General features: G+C 37.3%; 1 protein-coding gene across 1 annotated transcript in view; it reads right to left on the minus strand.

Moving 5' to 3' along the window:
- Nucleotides 1-228: 228 nt before the first annotated feature.
- The window catches only part of LOC137009590 (teashirt homolog 2), a 65,314-nt gene continuing 42,590 nt past the window's right edge, over nt 229-22,952 (minus strand). The window contains exon 2 of the mRNA XM_067371922.1: nt 229-4,035. Within this exon, the coding sequence (XP_067228023.1) occupies nt 1,001-4,035 (3,035 nt within the window). The 3' untranslated portion in view covers nt 229-1,000. The remainder of the gene's footprint in view (nt 4,036-22,952) is intronic.

Consider the following 22,952-nt stretch of genomic DNA (forward strand, 5'->3'; position numbering starts at 1 on the left):
AGTACAGAATTCCAAAGTAAAATAAAAAAGTAAAACACATTTGTGTAATTTAACTTTATAGTTACTGAGACCTTGTGACAACTAGCCCCAGTCTCCCCTACATGGTAAGTATAATCAAAACAATTCCCTAGAAAGATCGATGTGATTTACAATTCTAGTCAGTAATAAGAAAATATGAATGGATTTGAAGTGAAGACTTGTAGACAGTTAGAAAATGTTAATGCTTTATTTGTATTGGTATAAAAGGTGCAGTGTTCTTTTGTCTCACTAAGCATTTTCCGATGAGACACTTTTTTTCTGCAATGCTAAATATACATTAATGTGAGACTTCCTCGTGTCAAACCTGTCCAAATCTGTAAGCCCACACACTGAATCTGCGCCTAAACGTGATTAAACTTTTATTAAAGTGCTTTTCTGTTCTATCGTTGCGACACAAACATTTTACAGAGCAAATATACTGTACATTTCAGTAAATGTTTTTAATGTGTGTCTGGCTACCTGTCTGACCACCTGTCTGACCACCCGTGTGTTCACACAAGTGCATGATCAGATCTGCAAATTACAGTTAATGCATCGATCAATTTGTTGTTAAACGTAATACAGTTAAAACTTGCCATATCATACAAATAAATAGTAGTCATAGCCAGAGCTATTGCATGCAAACATCAGCATTTATGTCTCAAGCAGTAATACATTTCATTACTGGTGGTGCATTTGAACAGGGTGCAAAGACTTACGTCAATGTATTCTTAATCTTTTTATGATTATTTATTTTCTAACAGTACACTTCATTCTAACCCAGCCAGTGTGTCCTTTTAGTCCTCAATATGATGAAATGTTGATTCTGAAGTTGAAGCATTCTACGTAATGCTACTTGAAACATTATGGAAAGAAAAAAGGGAAAAACAAAAAGTAGACAATTTGACCCGTGTTTTATAAAAGCAGAGCAATTACAGTTATTTACCAACAAGATAACTACAAGTAGTAAAAACCAACAAAGCTACTCTTTGTCCATTTCCACAAACTGTGAATGATTCTCAGGGGATTTACTGTGAGTTTTACTTAAGTGAAGTTTGACCGCGTGATTGCTGGCAAATGTCCGACTGCAAAGCTTGCATTTGAACTTTGAGTCAGATTCCTCTTCTGTGATCTGAGAAGAATCTGTCGGCCGGACATTGAGCGCCTTTGAAAGTTCGGGCTCTGTTACTTTAGTCGCGTGTTCTATGGGTAGTTTGTTCATGTCCTTGATTTGGAAACCCAGGTGGTTCTCAAGATGGGATATAAACGCAGAGGGCGTTCTGAATTGCGACGCACAGTCATTGCAGTAGAAAACCGGATGGCCAGTGTCCATGTTCTTCAAAAACTTGGTCCCTCCCGTTTTTCTAAGCTGGTACTTCACGTTGGCGAGCCAGTGGCTGATGGTGGTCATGGAAAGCCCGGTGAACTTGGAGATGTGCATCCTCTCCTGAGGGCCGAGGTCTGAGAGGAGATACTTGCCCTCAGAGGTCTGAAATAGGCTGGAGGCGAACTGGGCTTGAAGTATGAGCAGATGCTGGGGGTTCCAGTTGGACTGTCGACCTTTACGCTTGTGAACCGAGTACATCTCGCTGGAGACGTCTTCGAATCGCCGCACGTCCGTCTCCAGCTTCATGGCAGGCACTCTCGCTGGCATTGAGGGCTTTGGGGTTGTGGCTTTTGGAAGAACCTTCACCATGTCAGCAATGTCAGAGAGAGCATGTTTCTGGGGCACTGGAGTGGAGGACTGCAGTAAGAGGGAAGAGTTTGCTTTGTTGTGTTTGTATTTCGTCAAGTCTATTGGCTGGTCGTCATTTGTGTACATGAAGCTATTGCTGGCCCTGATGGCAGCAGATGCGGAGAGTGCTGAAGCTGGTTTCTCTAAACCCCTACTCAGTTCTGAAAAAATGGATTGTGTGCGATGGGAGAGGAAGCTTTCGGGCCTGGGCTTGTTTGCTTTACCCAAATGATTGTTCAAGACAGACTGTAGTGCGCTTAGAGGGTTTATGTTAAGGACTTCCTGGGAGTCGCTGACAAGCTCTGAAGAACTGCTGTGCCCATTGCTGGCAGGGGGGCTAGGTGACGGGTTCCCTCTGTCAGAGAAAGCTGGGCTCAACTTCCCTTTGATTGTGTCATTCTCTTCACTTACACAGTCTGCATCTAGCTTTGAAGAGGAGGAGGAATCATCTTGACAATCACTGTCATCGTTCTCCACCAGATCAAACCTACTGCTCTGGCTCTCTTTGCCGTCAGGTGCGCCACCCCTCTCCTTTTTGATGTCCGAATTGTGATGTCCCTGGAAACTTTCAAGTCCCCGAAGTCCCTGATAGAACTTCCCCTTGGGTGCGATGGGTCTGTGCTTGTGGTTGAGATTCTGCTTGAGCTGGATGGGAGGAGAAGAGGAAAAGGAGGCAGTCTTGATCACCCCTGACAGCTGGTATGCCGCATGAATGCTGGGGTAAGCGCTCCAGCTGGGGGTCCCTGTTTGAGCTTTATTGATTGCCGAAGCCACCGTGTTTGCTAAAGACTTGAGAATGTCACCGCCTCCGCTGGACCCCTGCTCAAGGTCTTCTTCTCGCAAGTACGGATACTTGAAACTGGCTTCAGTGGACTTCCGGTCCTCCTCGTCTTGTTTGTCGTCCTTGTCTCCATTTTTCTCAGCTTTGTCTGGTGACATATCCCTCGGAGTGGCCCTCTCAGAGTCACCGGATGCTGTGCTTTTCGGAGAAACCTTTTCTCCTTCAAGTTCGTTCACTGTTGGTTCAGCAAGTGTCTGCATTTTCTCTATTGCTAGAGGATCCAGGGCTAGTTGTTTGCCTTTCTTGGAGGCCGAATTTGTCACTTTAATGAAGTGGCCGGTGACCATCATGTGAGTGGTGAGCTGCTGGAGCGTGTCGTGGGAGCTTCCGCACTCCATGCACTTGAGGATCTGAGATTTGCATGTCTCAAACTGCCATGTGTAACTAGCACCGTTCTGATAGCCATAGCGGTTGTTGGGAGCGTTGGCGAGGCCGGACGATCTTTGTGCCTCACTGTAACCTGACACCCCTGTGGTGGAGTCAGGCGAACAAGGCCTCGTGGCTTCAAATGCACGTTTCTTTGCTGGTGGGACTAATTTTGGAGTGATTACTGGAATAGGTTCTTTCAAAGGCACTTTCTGGTAATGCTTCGTTTTGATCATGTGGACGCTTAGGTCTTGTAGAGAATCGAAAGAGTGGCCACAGAACATGCACTTCAGCACCTTTTGTGCATCTTCCTTGCCCTCCATGTCTTGAAGGTTCCTCTTCCGGTTCTTGGATGATGAAGTGGAGGCGATGCTTTGCCTGCTGTGGTTGTCATCCTGGTAGTGGCCACTCTTGTTCATGTGTACCGTCAACTCCACCAGGGTGTCATACGCTGCACTGCAGTCTTTGCAGCGGAAGCGGCTCGCTCCCGTAAAGACCGCACCGCACGCTTTGCTACTTTGCCTGTACAGGTGGACAGAGCTGAATAGATTAGGCTTTGACACAGGTTTCGGGGACAGCGTTTGCTGCAGGGTTTTTGAAAGTGCGTCCTGGTGCCAGTCAAACTCGCTCTTGGTGCTCCCGTTGGTGCTGTCACAGTTTGCTTTGCTGCCAGTGTTCGCAACCTTCAAATCTAGTCCAATCTTTGACCAGTAGGAGTCTGAAAGGAAGTTGGCATAGGCAGCCCTCATTTTCTCCAGGCTACTGTGCATGTCATCCTTCACTTTTGAGCTCTGGCTCTCTGTGTCCTTCTGACTTCCTGGTGGCGAGGTCTTAAAGTCAGACAGTCTGTCACTGCCATCGCTCAGACGGGATTCCAGCTCAACCTCCTGGTTGGACAGGACACTGACCGGAGAGTTCTGGAAGCTGTAGCTGCTTTTGTTGTCTATGTCTTTGTCTTCTTTGTCCTTGGAAGTGGGCCTCTCAGAATTCTCCTCCTCTGTCTGCATTTCATTTTCGCCTTCCTCCTCCCCTGCGATCGACTCTTGGACACCGACATCGTCATCTGGCTCGTATGCTGAAAACAGAACAGATAGAGAAAAAGTGTTATTAGTGCTGTCGACTGAACTGTAATCAAATCAACTACAATACAGTGATTAATGAAATGAATCTGATTTTTTGAAATTGTCCTTCAGTTTGTGCTTTTTATTCACATAAGGGTCATTTTTATTGTAGTTTTCTATAATTAGTTATATAAATGCATTAAAGCAATAATCTTAGATATAATTGTAAAAAAATCAAACGTTGAATGTCTTTTTGCGTATATACAATACATGTGAGCATCAGAGATTTAAAAGGAAAAACAGGAGAATATTGTACAAAAATGAAGTTGATGTCATTTATTATTAGAAATCCTTGTGCAATACTGTCATCCTTCTTCAACTACAGCATTGTAATCCTTTCTCCCAGAAGCTTGTGTGCCTGTAATCCTCTCTTGGTAATAGTGGGCAATTTGGCAGTTTGTGTGATTCATAAGTCACTGACTTAGTTTTCTTAAGGTTTCATTTGTTTACAACAGCTGTATGGGTGCAGAGTAACAAAAGGTAATTTTCTCTAGGTGATGAGCAAGAGTTTATTTGTATAACTATAATTTGATAGGAGTTTAGTTGATTCCTGCACATCTCCAGGCCTAAAGTAAAATATTTTAAGGAGTCTGAACATGCTCTGAAGATATATTTCACTTTAAAAGATTAAACGGTTAAAAAGTGAGTTCATAATGTCTACAAAGTTATTATTTACTGTCAATCATTCTCATTCAAAATGAGGCATAAACATCATAAGACCGCATAAATGCAGATAAGTTAAAAATAGTTAAATACAACCTGGCATCCTTCTGATCCCTCCTGAATATTTGCTGGCAACAAATTAACCACTATTGCCTAGATTCAAAATCATTTCCTAAATCTTTCATCACTTCTTAAACCGCACTGTATTATTCACTTAATAAAATATACCCAAGTCCGTCAATTACATCAATCGCTGCGGTTAAGAAAAATCAAGATCATCTATATTTTATGACCACATATTTGGATAGCACTTTGAATTTCAAGTGCTGTTACGCGCAGATGTGCTCAGTTAAATATACATAGGACCTAACAGCCCGGACCAGGCACTTGCTTTTCATGTGGTTAATATTTTTTTGAGCTGGTGATGCTCAATGAGGGCAACTCTCAAATATGAGGGCTAAAAGTGCTACACTGTGTAGCCCTCACCATGTCCTGTGCCTTTGGATTCTGAAAATAAGACTTTTTTATCAATATTTCAAAGGTGCCTCAGGAGTAGGCCTGGAGGTGAACTGATGTCAGCAAATGGATAAAGATGGAGCTGGGATTTAGCCTTTCCAAACAAACCCAAAGAATGGGGTCCCTCGAACAAGGGGTCCAACTTGCCCGTACAAAAGCTTCCCGACGTGCCACGACCTTGATCTTCTGCACTGAAGATTTCTCAAATGACTGACTACGACGGATGATTGCATCCCAGAATGTGCTCATGCACTAGCAGTTTCCAAAAGGAGAATGATGTTTTATGTATTGCAATGTGTATATATAGTTTTGAAATAAAAGGGGTGAGATTGTGTGGATGGCTTCTCTGTGGTGTCTCAACTGTTTGTAATCACTCAGCCAGTCGACTGGCACCAAGACAGTGTAGTCTTTGCTTAGCTTTAGATTGTTTACAGGATGTGTGGGATCAGAAAAAATTAAATATGGAGACTTAACTTAACCTTGTCTTCCTGTGAACTATTGCACAATTCTTGTTCTGTTACAACAAAATAGTTAAGTCATGGTGCAACGTACTTTTTCAGTGACTGGCATGTTTCTGCATATCTCTGTGTTTATGAGATTTTTACGATAGTTGCTCCATGAAAGTATTTGCAATCTAAATAAGCAGAGTAACCATGACACCTGGAGAAATCAATCGACTGCTGTTTGGACTGCGGATGAAAGATAGACGGCTAAATGAAAAATGCATTAGTCAACCACACTACATTTTAGTGAACATGTAATACTCTTCAACCTAATAAAAAATCAGGACAGGTCTGAGGAGTGTCTCATTCAGAGCAATTAAAATGGTTTAATGCATGTTTCTTTACTTGGACACACTGTTGGATCTGCTCAGCATGGAAACCATGTCCTTACACTTCACAATTTAAACACAAAATACTTGCTCATTTTACAGTATTTTGACATATTAATTTTATTTTTCACAATTGGTAATTTATACAAAAATAAAATCACCACTGTCTTTTAAACAAATTATCTTTGCATCAAAATTATTTTAAACTGTATTTTACTCTGGAGGTGATACATATTATTATTAAAAAAAAACAAAAAAACTGCTTCCTATTCTATGGAAGTTTATTTCCGCCATGGAATAAAACAAATTAAAAGACAATTGTGACTTTTTATCTCACAATTCTGAGAAAAAAAAAATTAGAATTGTGAGATAAAAAGTCACAATTGTCTTTTAAATTGTTTTAATTTTAAATTGTAATAATATGTATCATAAACGTACACTTATAAACTTATAAACTTACAATTGCGAGTTATAAAGTCCAATTCTGAGGAAAAAAATACTTTTTTTTTTGCGAGTTTGTCTCAATTTTGACTTTATAACTTGCATTTGCGAATTTATATCACGCAATTGACTTTATATCTCGCAATTGACTTTATATCACGCAACTGACTTTATATCACGCAATTGACTTTATATCACGCAATTGACTTTATATCACGCAATTGACTTTATATCACGCAACTGACTTTATATCACGCAACTGACTTTATATCACGCAATTGACTTTATGTCTCGGAAATGACTTTATATCTCGGAAATGACTGTATATCACGCAATTGACTTTATATCACGCAACTGACTTTATATCACGCAATTGACTTTATGTCTCGGAAATGACTTTATGTCTCGGAACTGACTTTATATCACGCAATTGACTTTATATCTCGCAATTGACTTTATATCACGCAACTGACTTTATATCACGCAATTGACTTTATATCTCGCAATTGACTTTATATCACGCAATTGACTTTATATCACGCAATTGACTTCATATCATGCAATTGACTTTATATCACGCAATTGACTTTATATCTCATAATTTTGACTTTATATCACGCAATTGACTTTATATCTCGGAAATGACTTTATATCACGCAATTGACTTTATATCATGCAATTGACTTTATATAACGCAATTGACTTTATATCATGCAATTGACTTTATATCACGCAATTGACTTTATATCTCGGAAATGACTTTATATCTCGGAACTGACTTTATATCACGCAACTGACTTTATATCACGCAACTGACTTTATATCCTGCAATTGACTTTATATCTCGGAAATGACTTTATATCACGCAATTGACTATATCACGCAATTGACTTTATATCTCGCAATTGACTTTATATCACGCAACTGACTTTATATCACGCAACTGACTTTATATCTCGCAATTGACTTTATATCACGCAATTGACTTTATATCTCGGAAATGACTTTATATCTCGGAACTGACTTTATATCATGCAATTGACTTTATATCATGCAATTGACTGTATATCTCATAAAATTGACTTTATATCACGCAACTGACTTTATATCTCGCTATTGACTTTATATCATGCAATTGACTGTATATCTCATAATTTTGACTTTATATCACGCAATTGACTTTATATCTCGGAAATGACTTTATATCACGCAACTGACTTTATATCACGCAATTGACTTTATATCATGCAATTGACTTTATATCTCGGAAATGACTTTATATCACGCAACTGACTTTATATCTCGCTATTGACTTTATATCACGCAATTGACTTTATATCTCGGAAATGACTTTATATCACGCAACTGACTTTATATCTCGCTATTGACTTTATATCACGCAATTGACTTTATATCTCGGAAATGACTTTATATCACGCAACTGACTTTATATCTCGCTATTGACTTTATATCATGCAATTGACTGTATATCTCATAATGTTGACTTTATATCACGCAATTGACTTTATATCTCGGAAATGACTTTATATCACGCAACTGACTTTATATCTCGCTATTGACTTTATATCATGCAATTGACTGTATATCTCATAAAATTGACTTTATATCACGCAACTGACTTTATATCTCGCTATTGACTTTATATCATGCAATTGACTGTATATCTCATAAAATTGACTTTATATCACGCAATTGACTTTATATCTCGGAAATGACTTTATATCACGCAACTGACTTTATATCTCGCTATTGACTTTATATCATGCAATTGACTGTATATCTCATAATGTTGACTTTATATCACGCAATTGACTTTATATCTCGGAAATGACTTTATATCACGCAACTGACTTTATATCTCGCTATTGACTTTATATCATGCAATTGACTGTATATCTCATAAAATTGACTTTATATCACGCAACTGACTTTATATCTCGCTATTGACTTTATATCATGCAATTGACTGTATATCTCATAATTCTGACTTTATATCACGCAACTGACTTTATATCTCGGAAATGACTTTATATCACGCAACTGACTTTATATCTCGCTATTGACTTTATATCATGCAATTGACCGTATATCTCATAATTTTGACTGTATATCTCAATTTTGACTTTATATCACGCAATTGACTTTATATCACGAAACTGACTTTATATCTCACAATTGACTTTATATCTCACAATTCTGACTTTATAACTTGCAATTTTGAGTTTATATCACACAATTCTGAGAAAAAAGTCAGAAATCATTCTAACATGCTGATTTGCTGCTCAAGAAACATTTCTAATTTTTCTCAATGTTGAAAACAGTTGTGCTGCTTCATAGTTTTGTGGAAACTCTTACATTTTTTTCAGGAGTCTTTTAATGAATAGAAAGAACAGCATTTATTTGAAATAGATATCTTTTGTAACATTATAAATTTCACTTTTAAACAAATGCATGTGTCCTTGCTGAATAAAATGATTAAAATATATGAATTTAGCTTGAACAATGCAATACTTATTATTTGTCTGATAAAACATTGATATTATTTACTTTATAAACCTTATCAAGCAGGAAAAGGCCCCCGTTTCATAGATTAATGTGGGTGGCATTATTGCAGTCACCGTTCCCCAGGCTCCAATTTCTCCATTCTCCGAGCATCTGGGATACACATTAATACAACCACAGGCACATGTTAACCTTCCAGGCCCAGATCTCTCTGAAATCCCTTCATGAATGGTTACATTTCCCTTCCTTACCCATTTGTAACAGGGAGCTTGTGTTAGCCAGCTTGTGATCCTTGCCAAGCGGCAGGATTTCAGAGTACAAGATCAAACACAAGGACACCACTCCCACAGACATGAGATACACCAGCCTTTCCCATAATCCACTACTGTCGACATCAGGACGCAGCCACACGAGCAGGCCAACAGCAGTCAAATCCCACCCCCCTCTTTTGTTATTGATGTTTGAGCCAATAGAACAACCAAAGCATAATTTGATCTCCGACGTGGGCCATTTGTATTAATTTCAGTAATATTCAATATGCATTATTTTGATTTGGCCAAGCAGTGCATACATGAATGCTTTTTGTAATCACACAAGTATGGCACCTCATTCATTTAACCTCTCAAAGAAGCGAGGCGCAGTTAGCAGGCTCGTACGCCCCAGGCCCGCGCGCGGTTGTTGGGCTCTCTGCTCTATATCAGAGCAATGAAAACAGCCGTCGGTCCAAGTAGGCTTACAAAATAAGGCACTGGCACGCCTGTGCAGAGATTTAGCATGTCATAAACTTCTGTAAACCCTCCAATCTGTGTCACAACAAATTTATATCTTCAGACAGGGATATTCAAAGGTCAAAAAACCGAAGGTGTCCATCATAAATCAGCCACTAAGTGTTTATAACATTAATCCGTTGGGAAAGACTCCTGGCATAACACAGCGGCAGCTGGATTTCAAAGAGCTGCCGGATTCCCAGCCAAATGGCTGCAGAAGAGCGAAGAGAAACGCACGCATTAAATGCGCTTTTCACATCTGATTCATATATACAGTAGCCGTATTATTATGCTTTTTTCTTAAGAGTCAGTTCTTATTACTGTAAGCGTGATCAAAGGCTGGAACAAAACCGTTTTTTAATTGTAAAAGAGACAGTGATGTATTTAAAGTTTTTTGCACAATGGTGTCAGACGTTTTGATGAACCGTATTCTAAACCTACAAAAACTGTAATGAGTTACTGATTTTGCACTTTGATGGATCAAAGTGAGTGTAATCTGCATCATTTCCTCTGGCACCATCATTTTAATGTACTCGTGGAAAAAAAAAAATGTGCTAGCTTGAAATTTCATGCACCTAAAATGAAGTTATATGGGTTTCTTTTTTTTAAAGGAGTTTAGGAAAGACAGTTAAAAGAGTGTGATATTAAAAAAGAAGTGAAAAAGTTGAGGGTTACAAAAAATGTAATATGCGTGTGTAATTTAATACAGTGCTTCAAAATGAGGATCCATCAGACATCTCTGTTCAACTCTTGATTGAACCATCCTATAAAACCTACATAGAAAAATAAAAATGACTAAAAAGATATCACTTTTAGACTTTTCATTTGGAACAGGCTCATTTATTTTTCTCTTTTCTTTCATTTTTGGCTTTTTGAAAGATAAAGTAAAAAAAGCATCAGGAAGTTATTGGGGGGTCACTAGCAAACCTGCATTACCCACATGAGCACCACAGCTCCAACTTGTCGAGACCAGCAGTTCTTAAAAGGACAGCTCACCCATTAAGTTATCGTTTACTCACCCTGGCGTTATTCTATGGTCTTCTGTGCACAACTACACATCATGCGAGTTTGTGAGACTATATTAGCACCACATTTGATTTTCGACTCACCCAGCACATAAGTTGTGCGAAATCAGGACTGAGAAAAACACAACATGCAGTCCATGTACCTTCTTTTCTGCATCTATAATATATTTGTTGTGTTCGTCATAACAAGAAGTTAACGTGTTTACATCTGTCAGCTGTCATTCTGACTATCATCAGAAAAAGTTCCCATCTGAAGATATTCAATACAGTGAAGAAAGTACACAGATATTTTTGAGGGGGTTCTAGGCCTTGTATTTCATGTTACATTTTTATTCATCTTGATTACTCATTACTTGTATGCTTTTTTGGGCGAGTCAAAGTGAACTGCGGTGCTAATAGAGTCTCACGGATGCGCAGCCATGCACAGAAGACCAACGGCCGAGGTCAAGATTTTCGTGAATAATGCATTATATTTTGGTTTGTTTTTTACAAACCCTATCGTATAGCCCCGGAACACGTGGGAAATAGGACAAATGTTGCATGGGATCATTCTGTGATACTTTTGCATCTTTTTTTTTTTTTTTTTTTTTTTTTTAAAGCTTGACGCTGATCACAGTTCACTGCTATTATATGGACGTGTGTGAGCAGGAACTTTTTTTTTTTTTTTTTCCTCCTTTTGTGGTCCGAAAAAGAAAGAACAGCATGCGGCATTAGAACAACACCAGGGTAAGTAAATGATGACTTAATTTTAATTTTAGGGTGAACTATCCCTTTATATAGTGGGTCACGACCCCAGCAGGTCATATGTCTGCTCGGAATAGGAACAAGTTGAATCATTGATACAAGTAAAAATTATGCTAATTATTATTAATAATAAAAAAACGAGCAGAAGTGAAAAATATACGGAAGAGGATTAGGGCCAAGCAATAATGTTATTGTTAAATTTCGAGAAAAAGATCAAGATAAAATGTTGAGAATAAACTCGTTAAATTACGAGAACAAATTCGTTAAATTATGAGAAAAATGCCGTTAAATTTCGAGAAAAAAGTCGATAAAATGTTGAGAATAAACTCATTAAATTACGCCATTTTATCTTGACTTTTTTCTCGAAATTTAACAACATTTTTCTGATAATTTAACAAATTTGTTCTCGTAATTTAACGACTTTTTTCTCGTATTTAATGACTTTATTCTCAACATTTTATCTCGACTTTTTTCTTGAAATTTAACGAGTTTTTTCTCGTAATTTAATGAGTTTATTCTCAACATTTTATCTCAACCTTTTTCTCAAAATTTAACGAGTTTTTTCTCATAATTTAATGAGTTTATTCTCAATTATTATTACTGATGTAATTTACATTGTATTATAGCTTAAAAATAAAAATATAATACATTTAATAGTTAAATTAAAAGAAAACTGTACAATTAATCATATAATCATACTTAGCTTACTTAAAATTCTGTCATCATTTACTCACTCTCAAGTGTCTTGTTGAACACAAAAGATGATATTTTGATAAACCAAACAGTCGATGGTCCCTATTGACTTCCATAGTATGGGAAAAAAATAATAATAATATGGAAGTCAATGGGTCCATCAACTGTTTGGTTTCCAACATTCTTCAAAATATCTTTTGTTCAGCAGAAGAAAGAAACTCATACAGGTTTGAAACACCTTGAGGATGAGTAAATGTTGACAGAATTTTTGGGTGAACTATCCCTTTAAGGGCATGTTTACAATCACACTCATGCCACAAATGGTGGATTCTAGTCAAATGCGGCCGATGCTAACAGGGTCATGAACACATTAAACAATAATTCTTGTACTGTGTCAAGCCACCACTACTAAAACCAAATCTAGTGGAGAAGCGCCGCTCCAGATCATGTGCGCTAACCACTGCTGCAACAGAATTAGACACAGTTCACACAAATACTGTGAAACTCACAGTCACAGACTCTCCACTAATACAGGGCTAACAGTAATAACACCACTAAAAAACATGGCATGCGAATTTTCTTGGTGGACGTGTCCTTTTAGCGTGCCACTGTAGTGGGCTAATCATCCCCTTTGAGACGTGTGAGGTTCTGTTGGGGGTAAATCTGTCAGTCAGCATCCAGTCAGGGGTGTGATTTGCATTAGTTCAAGGAACGAACGTAACATTCAGGCAGTCCTTGTGCAAGAACTTTTCCTGTCACTCTCTAATTTTCCATGCTGCCGAATTGTTTGCCGGCTTCCCCGCCTGCCCTAATGCTAATATTTCTATCAGCACATCATCAAACATTTACCCCCGTAGCAGTAACATTTCTATCATCGATCGGTTCAGGGGCGAACAGGGAGACAGCTGCAACATCTCCGGCCCTCCGCGAATATGCGAAAGGTAACGCTAGCGTCGCAGGAGACCCTCTAATTCTGAGGCGTTGTTGACAGGTCTGGCGGTCTGTGGCACTTTCGCCACGGATCTCCTTGCCGTCTCAGGCTACAGTTTTTGCCGTGCACGGATCGATAGCTCTTTTTACTTCTCATTGATTGTCTAGCAGCAGGAGAGACCTAAGCAGAGGCTGTTATGACATTTCTAGATTTCCCCCTGTCCTTGGAACAATCAATTACACGCGCATGGCAATCAAAACCTCTTTGCAAAATGAACCTGCTCCATGACATTTTCATCTCCCGGATTTATGCCACGCTTTAAAAAAGAGAGAGGCGGAATCAGAGAGCGCGAGAGAGAGAGAGAGAGAAAAGGAAAGATTTTCGTGTCCCACATAAAAAGGCTGCACACACACACACACACACACACACACACACACACACACACACACACACGCTAACGAAGCAGGTCATGTGAGTGCTGTAATCTCCACTGCAGTCAGTACTGCACAGGCAGGCCTTTGTTGGACACACTGGTTTGGCTATTGATTTTTGTCATAAGCTATGACAGCCAAGATCACTGTGGGTTTACCTAACTGTGCCCTAAATAGAGTTCAAGAGTCTTGCGGCGTGCCGAGCTGCGGCGCACGAAGACTTTGATAAATCGCATGTAACAGCAAGACATTCTCATTTACCAGCGCCTGCCACTCCCAACACGTCTGCAGTGTAGCACAGGAAATATGCTAGATGCAAAAGCAACGTGCTGTTCAGACCGCGCAATCAACGCCCGCGAGGACTGCAAAAGTTGAAGGGATATTTTTTTACTGCTAGACATTTTAATATAGTATTTATTTTTTTATACAATTATAAAACTTATTAATGTTTTGAATTAGCTTTTATTTTTAGATTTTCAGTTTTCATTTTAATATTTAAATATATTTATTGTTTTTTTGTATTTCAGTTTAGCTTCCATTTATTTTTATTTCAGTTTTAGTACTAAACCTGAACTAGAACTAAATTTTTAAATTTATTATAATATTTAAACATTATTATTTTAATAAAATAAAGTTAAACTTGAAAATATATTAATTAAACTTAAAGATTGCAATTTGAAATACTGCCTTGGCAGCTAACGGAAATAAATATATTTTCGTTAACAATAACAACACTGCTAGTAGAAATGCTTTAAAACGTTATTTCCCTTTAAACTGGATAGTAAGAATTAAGAACAAATATATATACGTTAAATATTCTTTTGAGTTGTATAATATATTGTTTAAATATCATTAAAAATTACTATATGTCTGGCTTAAAATGAACCCAAAATAGACTGAAAATTAAAAATCAGACACATATTTACTAGAGGAAACAATAATAATCAAAAGGTGAACATTTATTAATAAGCAGTTTAATAAATGTTTATTGTTTACTTATTATTCATTCGCTGGGTCAAAACAACCCAATCGCTGGGTTAAAACAACCCATTCGCTGGGTTAGAACAACCCATTTGCTGGGGTAAAACAATCCATTCTCTGGGTTAAAACAACCCAATCGCTGGGTTAAAAACAACCCATTCGCTGGGTTAGAACAACCCATTTGCTGGGGTAAAACAATCAATTTGCTGGGTTAAACCAATCCATTCTCTGGGTTAAAAAAACCCAATCGCTGGGTTAAAAACAACCCATTCGCTGGGTCAAAACAATCCAATCGCTGGGTCAAAACAACCCAATCGCTGGGTCAAAACAACCCAATCGCTGGGTTAAAAACAACCCATTCGCTGGGTTAAAACAATCCATTCTCTGGGTCAAAACAACCCATTTCGCTGGGTCAAAACAACCCATTCCCTGGGTCAAAACAACCCATTCTCTGGGTTAAAACAACCCAATCACTGGGTTAAAAACAACCCATTCGCTGGGTCAAAACAATCCAATCGCTGGGTTAAAACAACCCAATCGCTGGGTTAAAACAACCCATTCGCTGAGTCAAAAACCCATTTGCTAAGTCAAAAACCCATTTGCTGGGTCAAAACAACCTAATCGCTGGGTTAAAACAATCCATTCTCTGGGTTAAAACAACCCAATCGCTGGGTTAAAAACAACCCATTCGCTGGGTCAAAACAATCCAATCGCTGGGTCAAAACAACCCAATCGCTGGGTCAAAACAACCCAATCGCTGGGTCAAAACAATCCAATCGCTGGGTCAAAACAATCCAATTGCTGGGTCAAAACAACCCATTCTCTGGGTTAAAAACAACTCATTCCCTGGGTTAAAAACAACCCATTCGCTGGGTCAAAACAATCCAATCGCTGGGTCAAAACAACCCAATCGCTGGGTCAAAACAATCCAATCGCTGGGTCAAAACAACCCATTCGCTGGGTCAAAACAATCCAATTGCTGGGTCAAAACAACCCAATCCCTGGGTCAAAACAACCCATTCTCTGGGTTAAAAACAACTCATTCCCTGGGTTAAAACAACCCATTTGATGGGTTAAAACAACCCATTCACTGGGTTAAAAACAACTCATTCACTGGGTTAAAAACAACCCATTTGATGGGTTAAAACAACCCATTCACTGGGTTAAAAACAACTCATTCACTGGGTTAAAAACAACCCATTCACTGGGTTAAAACAACCCATTCACTGGGTTAAAAACAACTCATTCACTGGGTTAAAAACAACCCATTTGATGGGTTAAAACAATCAATTCACTGGGTTAAAAACAACCCATTCCCCAGGTTAAAACAACCCATTCCCCAGGTTAAAACAACCCATTCCCCAGGTTAAAACAACCCATTTGCTGGGTCAAAACAACCCAATCGCTGGGTCAAAACAACCCATTCTCTGGTTTAAAACAACCTAATTGCTGGGTTTGTCCATTTTCAATCCAACTTGGGTTGTTTTTAACCCATTTTTTAGAAAGTAGATTTAACTCAATATATATTTAAACTCATAATAAGCATGCCATCAGATGTTTGGCTATTTAGTAAATCAAAGCACTGCAAGGCGCCAATACACCACTCTGCTGACGTGATGTCAATTAATACTTAACAGGCCCAATTAAATCTTTTCCCAGTGTTGCGCCCCAGGCACACAGAGAGAGAGCTGTGAACATTCTCCCATGTCAAAAATTACATTGACCAGAAGTGAGAAATACCAGATCTGTATCAAGCACAAAAACATTTTCGTCATCAACAGTTTGGCCTCTGAAACGTATTATAAAGATTGATGGAATGCTTACAATAACAAGACAAACTATGATAATCAAGACAAAGTATGGGAAAAATCCACTAGTTATTTATTTTAAATTGATTTAATTTGAATTAAAAATGTGTATGCATGTTTAATTTTTATAATAAAATATTAGTTAAAATTGTATTTATCTATGCCTATTTTACTGGTGTCATTTACATTTTAATATAGTTTAATCTTAAAGTATACTTCCAATTTTCAATTAAACCTACAATATTAGTGACGTATCACTGTAAAATATTTCAGTATTTCAGTGAATGTGTTGTTTTCATGCTGAGTATATGTCAACTCACAGGGACACATCACAAACCTCTTCCAGGGCTCTGGCTGGAAACCAGGCGGCGGAGAGATTAGCGTTAATTTTTGTATGCATGACAGAGATGTTACTTAAAGCACATTACTTCCTTGACTAAACAGGAGCAATTCATGCAGATAAATGCCTTGCTTTCATATACCCACGCATTAAATATTTAATGGTATAATATAATCAAAAAGAGTCTCACAATTCAGGCAGGACACAGGAAAAGGTTTGATTTGATCCAAAGCTTTTGGAGTCACTCCGACCGTTGTACATCAAAAGACATTCTTTGAAAGGACATATTAAGGACATAAACTACAAGCGAACCATTTTAGAAGATAAAAGATTTCTTTTATAACGAGCATTGTTGATAAAAATAGTAAAAATAATGTTTACAAAAAGCACTTTATGGCCACTAAGGCCTCATCTTTTATGAACTGATCCTTCGCCATTTGTGTCATAAACATCTGTGGTCTGTAAACGGCCAAACATTGGTGATCTTCTCGCTGGTAAACAAAGTGCTCCTCCGAGGCCGCTCTAGCTCAAACCTCTCATTTCTGCACCAGTACACAAGCTCCTGTTTCCTCTCTGGTCACAGTGAACCAGATCATGCTGTACTAGGCTCTCGTCCATGATCCAGACGATGATAGAAGTCAGGCTTTTTGGAGTCTGATAATGAGAGTGAGCAGTGGGAGGGGCTACAGACCTGGACTCCTCCTCCTCTTCCTCTACTACTACTACAAAATTCTACTTCCACAATGTTTAAACATAAATTTTGTCCAACTAGTCAACTAATCTAAGAAGAGTCAGAACCACAGAAGAGTAAAAAAAAAAAAAAAAACGTGTATAGCGATTCATAAATAGCCTACTTAATATGAATTAAATAAACAGTCAAATACCATACTGATGCCACTGACAAATACGTTCTTGTGCATGGAAAGTATCTGTACACATGACACGATACGTTATTTAAGGGTATCCTATTCGTTAGGATATTGATATACTGTAGGATCTGTTGTTGTCCAGTAAGTTTCATTCATAATGTGTGCAGTTGACTACTCTCACACATCCTTACTGTAAATAAAGTGCCTATAAATTGGGACTCAAACCAAAGTTCTTCACTGTAAAAACTGTTCAAAACTGAATCAGTATATGAAGCAAAAAATGTTCAGGCTGATAGGGCTGCTAATTTAAAATCAAGCTGAAATCAATTTAATTGTATACAATTCAGATTAGTAATGAAAATGAACATATATTTAAGTAAATTTAGTAATAATGATATTTTCAACAATGTTCTACATTTTTTTAATAATTTTAAAAGATATAATATAATATAATACAATATAATATAATATAAATTATAGAATATATAATAATTATAATAAAATAATTAATAATTATATAATAATATAAATTGTAATCATATTAATAAATTATTTTTAATTAAATTTTATAATTTTATTAAAGCCCCCAAATGAATTAATGGAAGCCTTATTAATATGGTTTATATATATATATATATATATATATATATATATTTTTTTTTTTTTTTTTTTTTTTGGGGGGAAAAAATAAAAATGATGGATTAATCATATTAATAGGGCTGTCAATTGTTAATCATTAATTCATTTGTGGGCTTTTATAAAATTTGATTAAAATGTATTTATTAATTTCATTTTGTATATATATATATATATATATATATATATATATATATATATATATATATATATATATATATATATATATATATACACAATTATTTAAATAAATTAATCGCATTAATAAATATTTGCTGTGAAAAGCTCTAATATAAATATTAATAAATATTATAATACAATAAATATTGTAGGAAATTTCCTTAAATTTCCGAAATTCAAATAAACATGTTTATTTTGATTAATCTGCATATTTTATATATATAAATATATATATATATATATATATATATATATATATATATATATATATATATATATATATATATATATACATACATACAATTTTACAATTGCATTCATTTTTCATTAGGTTTTTTAAAGTTTTTTAATTATTCGACAGCCCTAAGAAATAAATACATAATGGAATTGAAAAAACAAACAAACAAACAAACAAACAAACACACATCTAAAGGGTGAAAAATATGCTTGATTTTTGTCATTCCCAATAAACGGAAGCATTTGGAACATTATGCCATGGGTCACGCCACTACAGTGTCTCTACCTCGACTGTCAGCGGCTCTTCCAGTAAGAGCGTGATGAGGCCTGATGGAGGAGCACTGGCCCCCGCCGGCCCCTTCAGCCCCCGCCCCTCCCACTCATCTGAACCCGAGCAGTCAAGCAAGCAGGCTCCTGCTAATGAAAGATCATCAGGCTTTGGTTTAAATTTCCTGATTGAATGTCAGTCAGGAATGTTTACGTGGTGGGAAGAGAGAGAAAGAGAGAGAGGGCCGCACTTTTAAAGAGCACTGTCACCTGTCATCTATACTCTTTTGTTCAGTCAATAATAAGTCTGCTAAAGACGGAACAGGAGAGTTCAGATGACAGACAGAATGCGAAGACAGCAATAAAATTTGTTAAATGTTTGCCACTTATTCCTTTTCTATCTAAGAAAAGAAAAAGACGGGACAGGAAATTTAGTGGAGAAGACAAGAAAATGCCATGAACTGAATTCAAACAAAATTCTGCTAATTTTGTTTGACTTTTTTTTCTTTCCTGCCATATTATTTTACAGTGAAAGTGAGAGATTTTGATAGAATACAGGAAATGATGAAGAGAAGATCAAGAAAAATGAGTATTGGAAGCATTTCTGATATTTCAATATCAATATGTATCGAAAAATCTATATTTTTGACAACGTTTCAGATGGCTTTTTAAAAGACTACAGCTGAAAAATGTATAAATTATTTAAAATTTTTTATTAAAAATTCAATGTTAATGACAAGCCCTGCTCATAAATATCAGGAAATTAACGGGATCTGGTGATGTATGCAATGCACCATTGCTCAAAGTATCACAAACTAGATTCAAACTCACATGAGCACTATGCATTAACGGCTAGACCACAGTCCCACAGTCTAATTCATTTTATATGGCTTCCTGTTAAATACTGTGCACTAAAAGACATACAAAAAAGACTCTCATTAAATCATAATGCATGCATAATGCTAATAAGATATTCAAAATATCCTGAAACACAGAACAAAGTCGTGACATTAACAAATGTCACAGGACACAATGAGGTGTGAGAGCGTGGGACACCTCACTTCCTCCGAAACAGCTGCTGAGGTACTGAAGCGCTTACCACTGTCCTAAATGAAAGTAGAGGGGACGTACTGGTGGAAACAGATCCACTGGGACACGTTCTCCCGTCCTCTGTGCTTCATATGAACAAAGCCCTCGCGTGGCCTTTGTCACAGTCACCTTGTCTGACATATATAAAAAGGACTGAACGTACCGATGAATACAAAGACAAAGAAGTGGGGTATTGGATCACAGAACACATAACTCCTCTTTTTATCTATTAAGGGATTTCACATTGTAATGGGATTCAGAGGTTCTAATTGATTTTTCGAGTTTGAGAACATGCAAATAGTTAAAGGAGTGATGATCACGACCTGTTTTTGTGAACGCACGTCACTGAAGACAAACCAAGCCCTCTTCTTTTGACACCGTCTGAGACGTTTGATTTTAATCAACCACTAAATTTAGGATCCGGAAGATTTGAATATGCCTTGAAAAACTGTTGAAGGCTTTGTGTAATGCCAAGAGATTTAAATCGCAGACACTTCTCACCGAGGGTTTATGACTTCCTTTCTCCAGTGGAACACAAAAGGTGGATCTTCTCAATATAAACATCCAGTGGTGGACAAAGTACACAAGTCAAGTATTTGAGTAAAAGTACAGATTATTAAAATGCATAGTTAAAGGGCATAGTTCATCCAAAAATGAATTATTTTCTAATTTGAATTCATGTATGCATTTCTTTCTTCTGCTGAACACAAAAGAAGATATTTCGAAAAATACTTTGTTACTGTCCACCACTTTTAATATCAATAACAATATGCAAGTAAATGTGTCAAAAAAGCACCATAAAGTATCATCCATAGAACTTATTTTAAATCTAATGATGCCATATGATAGTTTATGAACAGAATAAATCAACCATGGTGTAATTAGATGGTTTACTACAGATTTTACATCAGTGACATTTGATTATTTGAATTTTCAAGTCAGTGACATCAAACCTGATGCAATGCATCTAAAACAGAGAATTACATTGAGGGACAAGATTTTCATTCAATAATGATTTTAACTGCCGTGATTTAAAGGGATAGTTCACCCAAAAATGAAACTTCTGTCATCATTGACTCACTGTCGCTCCAAACCTGTATGACTTTCTTTCTTCAGCAGACCACAAAAGGAGATTTGTTGGGGTCCAACCATCCAAATGTTTCAATAAATAAGGTTGTCATCTTAAAGGGGACCTATTATGCCCCTTTTCACAAGTCTCTGGTGTCTCCAGAATGTGTCTGTGAAGTTTCAGCTGAAAATCCCCCACAGATCATTTATTGTAGCTTGTCAAATTTGCCCATATTTGGGTGTGAGAAAAAACACACAGTTTTTGTGTGTTTCCCTTTAAATGCAAATGAGCTGCTGATCCCGGCCCCCTTTCCAGAAGAGGGTGGAGCTTTAACAGCTCGCGCTTCGGTTGCTCAACAACAACAAAGCTGGAGAATCTCACGCAGCCAAAATGAGGATCGTCAGTAACGGTGTTCAGCCTTACATTGTTCAAACCGGAGTCGACACTGATGGAGAGACTCAGGAAGAAGTTACAACTTTTAGAATGAAACTGGACGCTTCTGAATGGTTAGGATACATTTATGTAGTTACTGTGGAGTTGATTCAACTCATCCACTAGCATGTGCCGTCATGTTCATCTTTTGTGCAAATTCAGCATTGAATTGACCTTCGTTTGTGAAGCAGTCCGGCGTTTTTAGCACTTCAACGCGGAAAAAGTCTAATTTTTATGATATGTCCCCTTTAAAATCTATGTCAATTCAATTCTAATCAAATTACCTGCATTATATATAAAAATACTCAAATATATATACATTTCGTAACAAGGTATATTTTCTACAATCTTCATTTTTGGGACTTTTTTTTTAACATATATGTGTTTTATTTTTTATTTTACATTTTCTTTGCAATTTCTTTCTAATATCCCTAATTTAAAAAGGCTATATTAATTAATCTTGGGCTTAAGTTTAATGTTTTTTTGTTTTGTTTTTTGGTCAATTTAGAATTTAGCAGTCCCCATTCACTAGATGAATTTCTATTTTTGGTTGAAATATTAAGCAATATATTAAATGTCTTTATAAATGCTTGAGTTAGACAAACAACAACAATTTTATTAAATGGAGAAGAGAAAGAAAGTCAAAGTGGTTTGAAATTACATGAGAGCAAGTAAATGATGACAGAAATGTTTTTTTGTTTTGTTTTTTGGGGTGAACTACCCCTTTAAAACCATTTACATTTTCATGTACCCTCCCTCCCCTAGAAAATATTCTATGGATCTTTCATTAGCTTCTGGCCCCCCTCCAGTCACCACTTTGCCTTATACAAGCAGTTTTGTGCAGATTTCAGCAAAGGATGCATTTTTTATATTCCAAGTTCATTAATAGTAGATAGCCAGTTTTTCCCTTCATTAAATACAATGAGACATCCCAGTGTATTTGCAACAGAAGCGTGGGGCTGTCAGCTTCTTGTGGGACCAAAGGCTGTTTGGTGGCACAAATAAAGTGAGGGAAGACGACTCTCACGCCAAAACCTGCAACACAGCGGGGATCGTACACCAAAGGGAGAGAGAGAGAAAGGGAAATGCTTCCAAAACAGACCCTCTGTTCATGGTTACTATTCATTTTAATGGCGAATTTGTCGGGAGTTGTTGTCAGACGTCCTCCGCGCGATGATTAGGGACCGCCGTTTGCTTGAAAAGCACTGACTTCAGGATGCGCCGGGAGAGCGTTGTCACTCGGCGACAGCCTGCGCCGCAGACAATGGCTGCCTGAATTGTGAGAAGTGTTGGCAAAGGCATTCCCTGAAAAGTTTCCCCCCCTCAACGCTACTTTTCTGCTGTTGGTGGATATTTTGTCGCGTTGATATCGAGTTGTTGATTAGAATGAAAAAGGA

Source organism: Chanodichthys erythropterus, chromosome 20, assembly GCF_024489055.1.
Source record: "Chanodichthys erythropterus isolate Z2021 chromosome 20, ASM2448905v1, whole genome shotgun sequence".
In the NCBI taxonomy this organism is placed as follows: domain Eukaryota; kingdom Metazoa; phylum Chordata; class Actinopteri; order Cypriniformes; family Xenocyprididae; genus Chanodichthys; species Chanodichthys erythropterus.